Source organism: Mastigoproctus giganteus, chromosome 9 (genome assembly GCF_048544385.1).
Source record: "Mastigoproctus giganteus isolate SK-2022 chromosome 9, ASM4854438v1, whole genome shotgun sequence".
Lineage (NCBI taxonomy): Eukaryota > Metazoa > Arthropoda > Arachnida > Uropygi > Thelyphonidae > Mastigoproctus > Mastigoproctus giganteus.
The window spans coordinates 203,790,079-203,802,224 of record NC_143583.1 but is presented as its reverse complement, the minus strand read 5'-3'; the positions used below and the strand labels follow the sequence as shown (position 1 = coordinate 203,802,224).

Sequence of the window (12,146 nt, the reverse complement as noted above, 5' to 3'; positions counted from 1 at the left end):
CACAGCCTAGGTTCCGGGCTTACATCAATGGAATCCGGCGTGTTTGCCGTGCGCTGCGACCCGTGGAAATTCGGAAAGAGGGATCCTGGTGGTTGAGGGGCCCAGCTTCAATACACCACTTTGGCCCCTGCTTCGACAAGACGGGTGGTCCTGGAAGGCCCGGCTAGGATCAATCGGCTAGTAGGCTCGCCTGCGAGGGTCAACCGTGTCAATGCCACGCCCCTACCCTCATGGTCCGAGGGACAGGATTCAGGCTGGCGGCGGTGCGGGTATAGTGTCTGGGTAGCCCTGGCGTCCCACTCCCGAGCGCATTTATTGCATGCCGGGTAGTGGGCGTCCCTTTGGGCTCCGTGGTGGGTGGGGAGCCCGGGCACTGAACACTTTAATAAACTCCATGAATCCTGATAAACGTATTCCTTCAGGGGCCCCAACCCGGTCCCTATCTGAAAATAATGACGGAGAGGCAGATAGCGTTATTGCTAATAAGAGGCAGCGAACCGAACTACCATCAGGGCCAGTCCCAAGGTTCCTAATTATGCATTCTACCAATGAGACACCAATTGGTAAAATGTCGCCCTTTTTTATACAAAAAGGGTTAGACGGGTTAGCAGGTTCACCCAAATCAGTTAAGAGGCTTCGTTCTGGAGACCTTTTAATTGAAACTAAAAATGACCGGCAATCAGAACATCTACTCCGAACAACATCAATCGGAGGAATCCCTATAACAGTGACACCACATAGAACACTCAACTCATCGAGAGGTGTCATTTCGGAGTGGGACCTTCTCAATGTAACCGAGGAGGAAATCTGCTCTGAATTAAAACCCCAGGGAGTTATTGCCGTCAAGAGAATTACTGCGCAAAGGGATGGAAAAATAGTTAAAACCAGGAGCGTTATCCTGACTTTTAACTCTCCTAATCCTCCTGACGAGATAAAAGCTGGATACATCAACTGTTCAGTGCGTCCATATGTTCCGAACCCTTTACGGTGCTTTAAGTGCCAGAAGTATGGACATTCTCAAATGGCCTACCGTGGAGTCCTTGCATGCGCTCGATGCGGTGCAAAGGACCACGAAACAACAGCATGTTCAGCCGCAAAACCCACCTGTATTAACTGTGAGGGCGAACACCCGGCCTACTCACGAGCATGCCAGAGGTGGAAAGAAGAAAAAGAAATTCAACGGCTGAAGGCAGAGCTAAATATATCATACCAGGAGGCAAGGAAATCGGTCAAACCCCTGAATATCAACAGACCTACCTATGCCCAGAAGGTAGCAGGGAGATGTTCCGTCGGAACTCAGACGGACATGACCATTCCTCCAAAGGAGTCTTTCACTCCCATCGCGCGTTACCTTTTAAGTTCTCAAAAACCTGCGCAGAAGGACCAATCAGCTGCCACTCCTATATCGGTACCTCCTGACGCTCCACAAGTTCCAAAGGTAACTATTAAAGAAAAGAATAAAAAAGGGGAAGTACCCCCTAGTACCCATGATAAGATGGATGTCGAGCAGAAGGAGGTACCAGAAGATTCAGTTTTGGAACTCTTTGCGGAGGAGGAAATGGACACGGGACAGCGTCCTTTCTTCCCCAAAAAAGATAAATCCAAGACTGATAAAAGTAAGCCCTCAGCACCTCGGAAGCCGCCTGATGGACCCACCAAGTCAAAATAATGGCTAAATTCCTACAATGAAATTGTCGTGGATTCCGGCGAAATATTGATGACATCAAGGCCCTCCTGCAAAAGCACGAGCCAGTTTGCTTTTGCTTCCAGGAGACATATCTAAAGGCAAATGACGATCCCACGATGCATAACACCACAATTTTTCGTAAGGATAGAATTGCGGAGGGTTCTGTACATGGGGGAGTGGCTATCCTTGTGGGTAACCAGACCCCAGTGCAGCCCTTGCCAATTACAACTAGCATAGAAGCCGTCGCAATTCGCCTTACGGTGGGATTTTTATTAACCGTCTGCTCTATCTATTTGCCGCCTGGAACTGACATCTCCCAGGCAGACCTTGATGATCTTCTAACGCAGCTGCCTCCCCCTTTCTTACTTCTTGTGGATTTTAATGGACATAACACCCTGTGGGGTAGTGCTAACATCAATGGAAGGGGACGAGTCATAGAGCGTATGCTCAATGACAATGACCTTTCCCTTCTAAATACTGGAACAAACACCTTTTTCCACATGCCTACCCGTACTTTTTCTGCCATTGATCTCTCTATCTGCTCCCCTTCTCTACTCCCTTCACTCACCTGGAAAGTGGAGGAGAATCCATACGGTAGCGATCACTTCCCCGTGATAACCTTGCTACACAGTGGGAGACCATGTCTTCCCTTCAGGTCACCACGGTGGAAGATTGATCAGGCTGACTGGACTGCCTTCCAACATCAGGCAAATTTTGATCTTAGTACAGTCAGTCAAGAGCCTATCAATGATGCAGTTAAGTACATCACAGAAAATATTGTCCAAGCAGCTGCTAATGCTGTCCCAAAAACATCAGCCCGGTTTCCACCATTTCCTAAACCTTGGTGGAATTCACAATGCACAGCAGCAAAAAAGGCTCAAAACAAAGCGTGGGGAATATTTCGCTGATATCCTACCACGAACAACCTTATAGCCTTCAAACGTGCACGAGCCAAAGCACGCCACATCCGTCGTCAGAGTCAAAAGGAATCGTGGATCCATTTTACATCATCTATTAACCAGTCTACCAACTCTAAGGTAGTCTGGGATAAAATCCGGAAAATGAAGGGAAAATATACATCCCACACTTCTTCAATCCTAGATTATAATGGATGCGCTATTGCAGATCCAACTGCAATAGCCAGTGCTCTTGGGGAAACATTCTCTAACATCTCTGCAACGTCCTTCTACTCCCGAGAGTTCCTGGTCCTGAAAAATAAAATGGAAAAACAAGCACTTAATTTTAAGACCAAGGGCCTCTATCCCTACAATGGGGCATTCACTATAGAGGAACTGAAAAGAGCCCTCGCTCTTTCCAAAGCAAGTGCTGTTGGACCAGATGGCATCCATTATGAAATGATTAAACATCTTTCATCAAAATCTATGGATTGTCTGCTCCTTCTGTATAACAGAATCTTTACTGAAGGGCAGTTTCCGGACTGCTGGCGAAAGGCAATCGTTCTTGCCTTTCCTAAGCCAGGAAAGGATCCAAAAGTCACCACCAACTATCGTCCTATTGCTCTGACTAGCTGTCTGTGCAAAATCCTGGAGAGAATGGTCAATTCTCGTTTAATATGGTATTTAGAATCAAATGACCTTCTCTCCAACATCCAGTGCGACTTCCGCAGGAACCGGTCCACTTTGGACCATCTTATCAGATTGGAAGCATCGATCCGGGATGCTTTCCTAAAACGCGAACACTTGGTGTCGGTGTTCTTCGACATGGAAAAAGCGTATGACACAACTTGGAGATTTGGCATTTTAAAAGATTTACATAACCTTGGCCTTAGAGGGCATCTCCCCCTTTTTATTCAAAAGTTTTTAGCCAATCGATCGTTCCAAGTTCGTGTGGGATCCTCACTCTCTCGCTCCTTTAGCCAAGAGGAGGGAGTACCACAAGGATCTGTATTAAGTGTCACGCTTTTTGCCATCAAAATTAATTCCATCACAGAACAACTTCCTCCAACCGTAAACAGTGCCCTCTATGTTGATGACTTTAGCATTTTTTGCCAGTCGTGCAACATGAGAGTTATTGAAAGACAACTGCAGAAAGCCATTGATAGCTTGAATTCCTGGGCTCTTGCTAATGGCTTCAGGTTCTCGCCGGAGAAGACCGTTTGTGTACACTTTTGTCGCAAGCGAAATCTTCATCCTGAACCTGAATTAAGGCTCGGACTAAATGCTATTCCAGTAGCAGCGAACACAAAATTCTTGGGACTCATCTTCGATAAAAAACTGACCTTCTTGGATCATATTCGTCAACTCCGCACAAAGTGCACACGTGGGCTTAATATCCTCCGCTCGCTCTCCTCTACAACTTGGGGAGCAGACAGATGCACCCTTCTTCGGCTTTACCGTGCACTTGTGCGATCCAAAGTAGATTATGGGTCCCAGGTATATTCCTCAGCCAGAGACAGTGTCCTGCGATGGCTGGACCCCGTCCATCATCAGGCCCTACGTATTGCTACTGGAGCATATCGCACATCTCCTGTCCAGAGCTTATACGTTGAAGCAAACGAACCACCGTTATCGCTTCGACGTAAGCAGTTGTCTTTAAAGTATGCTTTAAAACTGAAATCCCTGCCAGACCATCCTACGTGGCCATTCGTTTTTGAGCCACGATGGGAAAATTTATACAATACTCGTAAGACTGCCAATCGTCCATTCGGTATTCGTTTCCAAGAGCTTCTCAAAGAACTTAATATCAAGGTAGACAAGGTTGCCCAAACATCAAAGCAACCCTTTCCACCCTGGCATGCTCGCCCGACATGCGACTTGTCGCTTAGAAACTGGGGAAAGTCGGACACGCCATCATGTGTCTACCTGCAGCTTCATTCAGCACACCGAACTCAATATTCTGACTTCGCGCCAGTCTACACAGACGGTTCGAAGTCGGAATCATATATGGGATCTGCTGCCGTCTTTACAGACAGCACTATATCAGAGCAGATTCCCTGTGAATGCAGCATATTTACTGCAGAGCTGCACGCTGTAGAGTTAGCCTTGGATCATATTAGTAAATACCAATACCAACGGTTCATTTTATATTCTGACTCTCTTAGCATGTTACAGGCTTTAATATCTGTGAGATACAATCCTCATCCAGTTCTGTCTAGCATTCAGCAGAAGATTCACGTTCTCTATGAACGCGAATATGACATCCGCTTCTGCTGGATTCCCAGCCACATTGGGATTAAGGGAAATGATTTGGCTGACACCGCAGCCAAATCAGCAATTCCCAGTAATAATCGCTGCCTGTCAGTCCCCTATACAGACTACAGGCAAATAATACACCAAAAGATACACACCCAATGGCAGGATTCGTGGAATAGACAGACTGCGAATAAATTATATTGTATAAAGCCTGTAATTGAACCGTGGCAGTCTAGTCTGCGCAGGAATCGTAAGGAGGAAGTTGTTCTTGCCCGGACCCGCATAGGACACAGTCATTTGACTCATTCGTTTTTGCTGAGGGCTGATGACCCTCCTATGTGTCAGTCCTGCGGCACAGTTTTAACTATCAGACACCTTTTAATTGATTGTCGAAATTTTAGGAATATCCGTTTTACCGCTTTTAATCATCTGACTGAACCTTATACACTCAGTCAGATGTTATCCGACAATGACCATGTGTCTGCTATTTTTAGTTATTTTAAATCAATAAAGCTTTATACTTGTATTTAATATTTACATGTTATGTTATTTCTTTATTGATTTATCTCTTCTAAATTTTATACCTTTGTTATTTTATATACCGACATGCTGGCCTAAGTAACTAGGTCAGTGAAAATTGAAATTTTTATATATGACTTTAGTTTGGCGCATTATAGCCTTAGTAGCTAATGCGCCAAAAAAAACCAAACAAACAAACAAACAAGCAAGAGGAAAGATTCCATTGGACCCATCACTGACTCCAAGGATACTCTCATAACTTTTTCTGCCTCTCATAATATAATTGGATAGATTTCATCCATCCCCAGGTGCCTGTTTTTTTTTTTTATGGTCAGCTTCAACAATTTCTTTTCCACATTCCTTTCAGGTATCGCAAAGTCATTTAGCTCCTTGTTAGAGTTTGATAAACTTCAGGTATCCTCATCCCTAAAAAATTCCTCACGTGTAAATGTAGATACAAAACATCCATTCAGTAACCAGAGTAGGATCATAATTCAAACCATTCATATCTAGTGGACCAATGTAAGTCATACCCTTCCTTCTAGTGTTTAAACAGAATAACTACATAAAGTCTTTGCTGGTTTGCATTCTTTGTCAGAGACTTGTCATAATCTGCCTTAGCATGTCTAACTTTATTTTTGACTTGATTACAGAATAATTTATATCTTCTGTAGGATTCTGTATTACTTGATTTGTTCTTCTCTGTCATGAATTTCATCAATTCATATGTCATCGATTTAGGTCTATGATTATGATTATGCCCCTGAATGCTTCTCATTTCGAATATGCTGTTGGTAATATCATCAGTTGATCCCACTGCATAGAATTTAAAAACTCTTTGAGACCACCGGAATCACTGTTATAGAACCAAAAGCCTTTCCCTTTACCCTAGACAGTAGTTATGTCTAATTAAATTCCACTGTTATCACTGCCACCCAGTGGGTCTTTTACCTGTAGATTCTTAATGCATGAAGAATAACTGCTAATAACCAGATCAAGGGTATTGCTTCCTCTTGTTGCCTCTCTAATGTGCTGTTGTAGAAAACAGTCATCCAAGAAATCCATAAAAGTCTTGCTAGTGTGTGTGACCAACCCAAAAATTCCAGTCAATATCTGGAAAGTTAAAATCTCCCATTATAAGACATGCTGATTTACTGGCGTACTGTATTTCTCTGTACAGTTATTCAATGTACCCATCAGAGACATTATGCCCATAGCATACTCCTACTCTCAGTTTTGCTTTCCTAGTGCTTATGTTACACCAAACTGAATCAACATTGCACTGGCCGCCCATGTCCACTTTATGCACTGCCTTAGAATTTAGGTGCTTCTTAACTAAGAGCATAAATTCTTCCCTTCTATCCTGTCTGTTATTTCTGTACACTGTATTCCCCATATTCAGATTCCACATCCCTTATATCTGAGTGACACATCTCTGATTTCCACACAATATCTGCATTTGATGACTTGACCAGCACTTCAAATTCATAAAATTTTTAACTATGTTTCTGGCATTGGTGTACATGCAAGTATATTCACCTGGCCTTACTCTTAGTTATCCTGACACAGCCCGGGTATTTACTTGTTCCATGATGACTCACCACAGGCCTTGAAATCCCTGGCACCTTGCTTTCTAGGCTGCTGCACATTCCAATAGAAGCAGTACAAGAATCACTTTCACCTCTTCCAGTCACCATTGTTAATCTATTAGTCTGTATATCACCCCAAGCTAGTAGTTTTCCAATCCACCTAACACTGCCTTGATAGCATCAGCAAATATTCTTGCACCCTTTCTATTGAAGTTTATCCCATCCCTATATAAACAGTTTTGCCTGTTAACAAACAGAGACCAAGCTGAGAAAAATTTTACCCATGAGCCTTGCACAATCTCTCCAGGCCTGAATTAACTGATAAGGCTCTCGTCATATAGTCCCTCCTATCGTGCCTGGGCAGAATTACAGATACTTTGAAATTTTACCCTAACTTGCAACTTTTTTTTTTTTTCTCTCAATATTGCCCTGTACTTGTTAAGTAAATCCACAGACATCCTACTCTTAACATCGTTAGTGCCAGTGTGTACAACAATATCACCTTTGGTACCATTAAAAGATGATATCTACTCTACATTGTGTGTAGGGCACTATGGCCATAGTTGCCGATGCGCCTAATAAATCCCTAAACCAACAACAACTCTACAATGTCATAAATTTTTGTCTCTGGCAGACCTATCCTTTTTACACAATTTATTTCCCATTTCCATGACAATAGAGGTACCAATGATAGCTACCTCCTGTGGGACCAGCACATTTTGCCTTGACGATTGCTGCTGTGTTGCCTGATGCACAAATGTGAGCTCTAGCATTGAGTTGGGCAGCTTAAAGCTTGATGGGCCTCCCACTTTAATTCCTTTGACCTATGCAAGCTCTCATAAACACCCATCAGAACACTGAGTTGGCACCTAATTTCTTTGCACTCTCTGCACCAAACAAACACAATGACATTCATTAGGCTGTGATTCATAGGAGAACCATCCCCTTTGGTTCTCTCAAGCCACAGCTATCCTGCTACTTTGAGCCCATTGCTTTGCTGCTCTAGTTGGGGGCATGATTTCCATTTAAATTCAATATAATTGAGAATGCTTACCTAAAGTAATATACTTAAATGCAATAAATGAACTATTCACCAGTTATGCAGCAATAATACATATTACACTTCAAGTTTACATTGTCTATTACACTATTAATTTACGTTATATGTATTTTGCTATACCTTTATGTTTGTAATGTTTTATGTTAATCATAATAGATAATAAAATTATCTAATTATGCCAACCTACATGTTTCAAACTTTTGAGCTAAGTTTGCATAGCCCACATTAAAATAATGTTGATAATTTTGAATTATTGATATTTTCTTTAAAAAATGTAAAGATTTACAGTTGTGATATAATTATGTATTTTTAGGATATGGAAGTGGATGGGATTTAATAGCTCCAGCAGGTTGGGGTATGGCATTTTGGATTGCCTTTGTGTTTCGTGGAGCAAAAGCAACGGGCTTGAGAGAACTAAGAAGTATATCAAAAGAGGCAGGTATTCCTTTATTTCCATTCAATTATCCTGACACTCTTGCTGGACAGAAAACAGCAGAAGTTCAGCATAATGAACTTATGACAAAGCACTCGAAATATCCACCTGATAAAAGACCAAGCTTTGGGAAACTAGGAATCACATCGCCTTTTTCCTATCCATGGACAAAGTTGGTTATGGAGTGGCTGTTTGAAATGCAAAAAAGAGATCTTACAGTTGAAGATTGCTCACAGCTGGAAACAACTAAGCATAGGATTCACACTGACCACCCCACAAATGATAATATAGATGATAGCTGCATGATAAACAAAAAGAATGGTTTGGAAGATGAACAGTTTTTTGTTTTAAGAAACAAAAAAAATCTTCAATTTATACAGAATAGTTTTAATATTTGTAGCCAACAGAAAAAGACTAAATTCTTGAGGAGAAATGAACAAGATATATCAATTGCCAGGATAGCTCAGAAGACAACTGGGCATCATTTTTCAGATGTCAGTAACATCTTAAACATCCCATCTTCACTAAACATGGAAAGATCTCTAATTTGTGTTTGTCTGCATTATCTGAGTAGAGGTAAGCCCTCTGAATTTGCAATTATATGTTTACCTACTGAAGAAGACATTGACACTTTACATGCAAACCACAATTATGGAGGTCCAACAGAACCTAGACACACATTTTCAATAAATCCCAAGAAGAAAAAGAAAAAAAATAAGAAAAAAAAGAAAAGTAGAGATATGATAATGAAATCAATATTAGAAGCTGACAATAAACATGGAGAAAATCTTGAGAGCTCTCCAGCTACCAATATTACACAACCAGAGGCAGCAAATCTTATCTCTATGTGTAGTAGAAAAATTATTGGCTATGTTCAAGTGGGTGAATTTTCATTTTTGCATGCTAAAGGCACTGGACTAGGATTTTGTGTTTTTCTTGGACTTTGTGAATTATTAAAATTATGTTCCAGCCATGAAACTGAACCAATTGTTTTAGTTCGACCACAAAACTCTTTCCAGTATAGGTTTGCAAAATTAAAGGTGTGCATTTAGAACACTGTATTTTTTGAAAAATAAAATTGCCACTACATATTTACTGTAATGTTTTCAATTGAAAAGTAAATAGATAAACTTCGGTCATGATGTCTTGATGTATATTTAAAAGCATATCAAAAACTCATCTAATTTAAGGCTCTTATTCATTTTGAAAGTAGCCACCATTTACTAAAGACTGGAATGCAGCAATGATTAAATACAACACATGCATATCCACAGAATTTGAAACAAATATTAATACATCATACAGTAAACTTTATTCATTTTATATAATTTGTCTTAACTGCATATTAGTTGAGGGGTGCCCAACCTTTTTTGGCTAGGGGCCAAAACATATAAAAGGTTGCAGGCCACATGGGTTTTCACAAACCGGTTGCAGGCTGCAAGACTAGTTCCTTGTCACTAATTATACATTTTCTGAAAGAGAATTTAATTTTTGCTATCTGATTTTTTTATTATTTTTTTTTTTATGTTTAATAATTAAATACAAAAATTCATTAAAAAAACCTATTTTCAAAAGTTAATGTGAAACTATTTTGTAACACTACTTTTAAACTCAGAGGAGGTGCATAACACTTGAAGGCTGGCTACGGGCTGCGTAGTGTGAAAGAATGGACCTCGTGTGGGGTACAGGTATTACACCTGTGCACTAGTTATTGCATATTTTTACTGGGATGACTTCGTGAAATCAGTACTATCATCATTGTTTTATATAAGAATTTAATTTTATGATAATATGAAAAGGCCATATGAAAAAAATGGGATTGGTTCATCATTCAGCTTGGTGCTGTGCCAATATCTCTCCCTAATCCAAATCTGTTATACTCAGTTGGTGTTCAGGCGACTGTGGTATGTATTCAGTAATTAAGATACATTAGTCCTCACTTTAATCAACTTCAATACCTCAAGTTAACAAACTTGTTAAAAAAACAACACATGGTAACGATAACATTTGATATTAATAAAGCATTCAACACCACCTGGAGATATGAAATCCCCCCAAGACTTATACATCCTTGGACTGAAAGGTAACCTGCCCTGATTCATTCAGAATTTTCTCTATCTCACGACCTTTCAAGCAATTCCAGCATGCTTTGTCTACAATTCACATGCAAGAAGGAGTACATAAAGGATCAATTTCAAATGCAACTCTTTTTGCATTATGTAGTACACTGAAGAGACAGAATTCATAGGATACCTGGTTCCTGGGCAACGTGACATTGTCACCCCTCTCACTAGTGGACAAACCCACCGCTTGGCAGGTTTATAGGTAAATTGCATTCACGTAAACGGTAATTCGATGTCAGTATGGATAAACGTCGTGATTTGACCAACTTTGAAAGAGGGATGATAGAAGGTGTGCGATGCATGAGTCGCTATAACAGATGTGGTACAGAAATTGCACTATCCCCATTTGACAGTATCAAGAGTGTGTCTGGAATATGCCATTTCCAAAATAACATTTCATCATGGACAGCACTGTGGGTGGAGAAAGGTGGTGGATGAACATGGCCATCGATGTCAGTCTCGCATTGTTTCAGCCAACCGAAGTGCAACAGAGGCACAAATCACCGCCGACTTCAATGAGGGAGGTGCCAGAAATGTCTCCACCAAGACTATCGGGCAATCATTAGCCGCAGTAGGTCATGGGAGCCACCAACCCACCAGTTTCATTGCTAACACCATGACGCAGGACTCTACGCCTGAACTGGGCAAAAGAACATCGGCACTGGACCTTAGACGATTGGTCTCCTGGTCTGATGAGTTCCATTTCCAGTTATTTCGAGTGGACGGGAGGGTGCATATCTGGCGGAAACTGCACAAAGCTGTGCACCCATCATGTCAACAAGGAACCGTTTAGGCAGGTGGATGGTTAGTAATGGTCTAGAGCATGTTCAACTGGCACATATTGGGACCTCTGGTACATCTAGATGCATCTCTGAATGGTCCAGGTTAATCCATCCTTCCACACCATCAGCATCCCTTCATGATCATTGTGCACCCACAGGGCAATGGACTCTTCCAGCAGAACAACGTGCCTCCCCACAGAGCTGCTGAGACTAGAACATGGTTCGAAAAGAATTCCACAGATTTTACCACCATGGAATGGCCTCCCCATTTACTGGACATGAGCTCTGTGGAGCATCTTTGAGGAATGTCTTTGTGTGTGCACAATGTAAAGAGTGTGAGGAAATCGGGCACCAACTCAGTGTTGTTATGGGCCTATATGGGAGCTTGAAGGACAGGGTGGATGCCCTCTAAGGATTTAAATTCAGGGGCCCATCGAGCTCTCAACTACCCACATCAATGCCAGAGCTTGCACTTGAACATCATGCAACACAATGGCAACCCCCAAGGCAGAATGAGTTGGTCCAAAAGGAACTAGTTGTTGTCAGTGACTGTATTGTCAAGGAAACATATTGTGCAAAAAGGATAGGTGGAACAAGACCAGAGTATGTCTGCCAGAGGCAAAGGTTGATGACGTTGTAGAGCAGAAATCATCTTTTAAGGGCACAAAGGGTGATATTGTTGTACATGTTGGCACTAATGATATTAAGAGTAGGAGACCAGCGGAATTACACAAGTACAGGTCAACATTGAAAAAAAAAGCTGTGAGTTAGGGTTGAATTTGAAAGTGTCCGCAATTCTGC

The 12,146-nt window shown here is 41.6% G+C and overlaps 1 protein-coding gene across 1 annotated transcript in view; it reads left to right on the top strand.

Annotated features, from left to right (window-relative positions):
- Pop1 (POP1 ribonuclease P/MRP subunit) overlaps positions 1-9,492 on the top strand; it is a 126,368-nt gene extending 116,876 nt beyond the window's left edge. Inside the window, exon 10 of the mRNA XM_090380896.1 lies at positions 8,321-9,492. Within this exon, the coding sequence (XP_090237022.1) occupies positions 8,321-9,492 (1,172 nt within the window). The remainder of the gene's footprint in view (positions 1-8,320) is intronic.
- Positions 9,493-12,146: the final 2,654 nt, after the last annotated feature.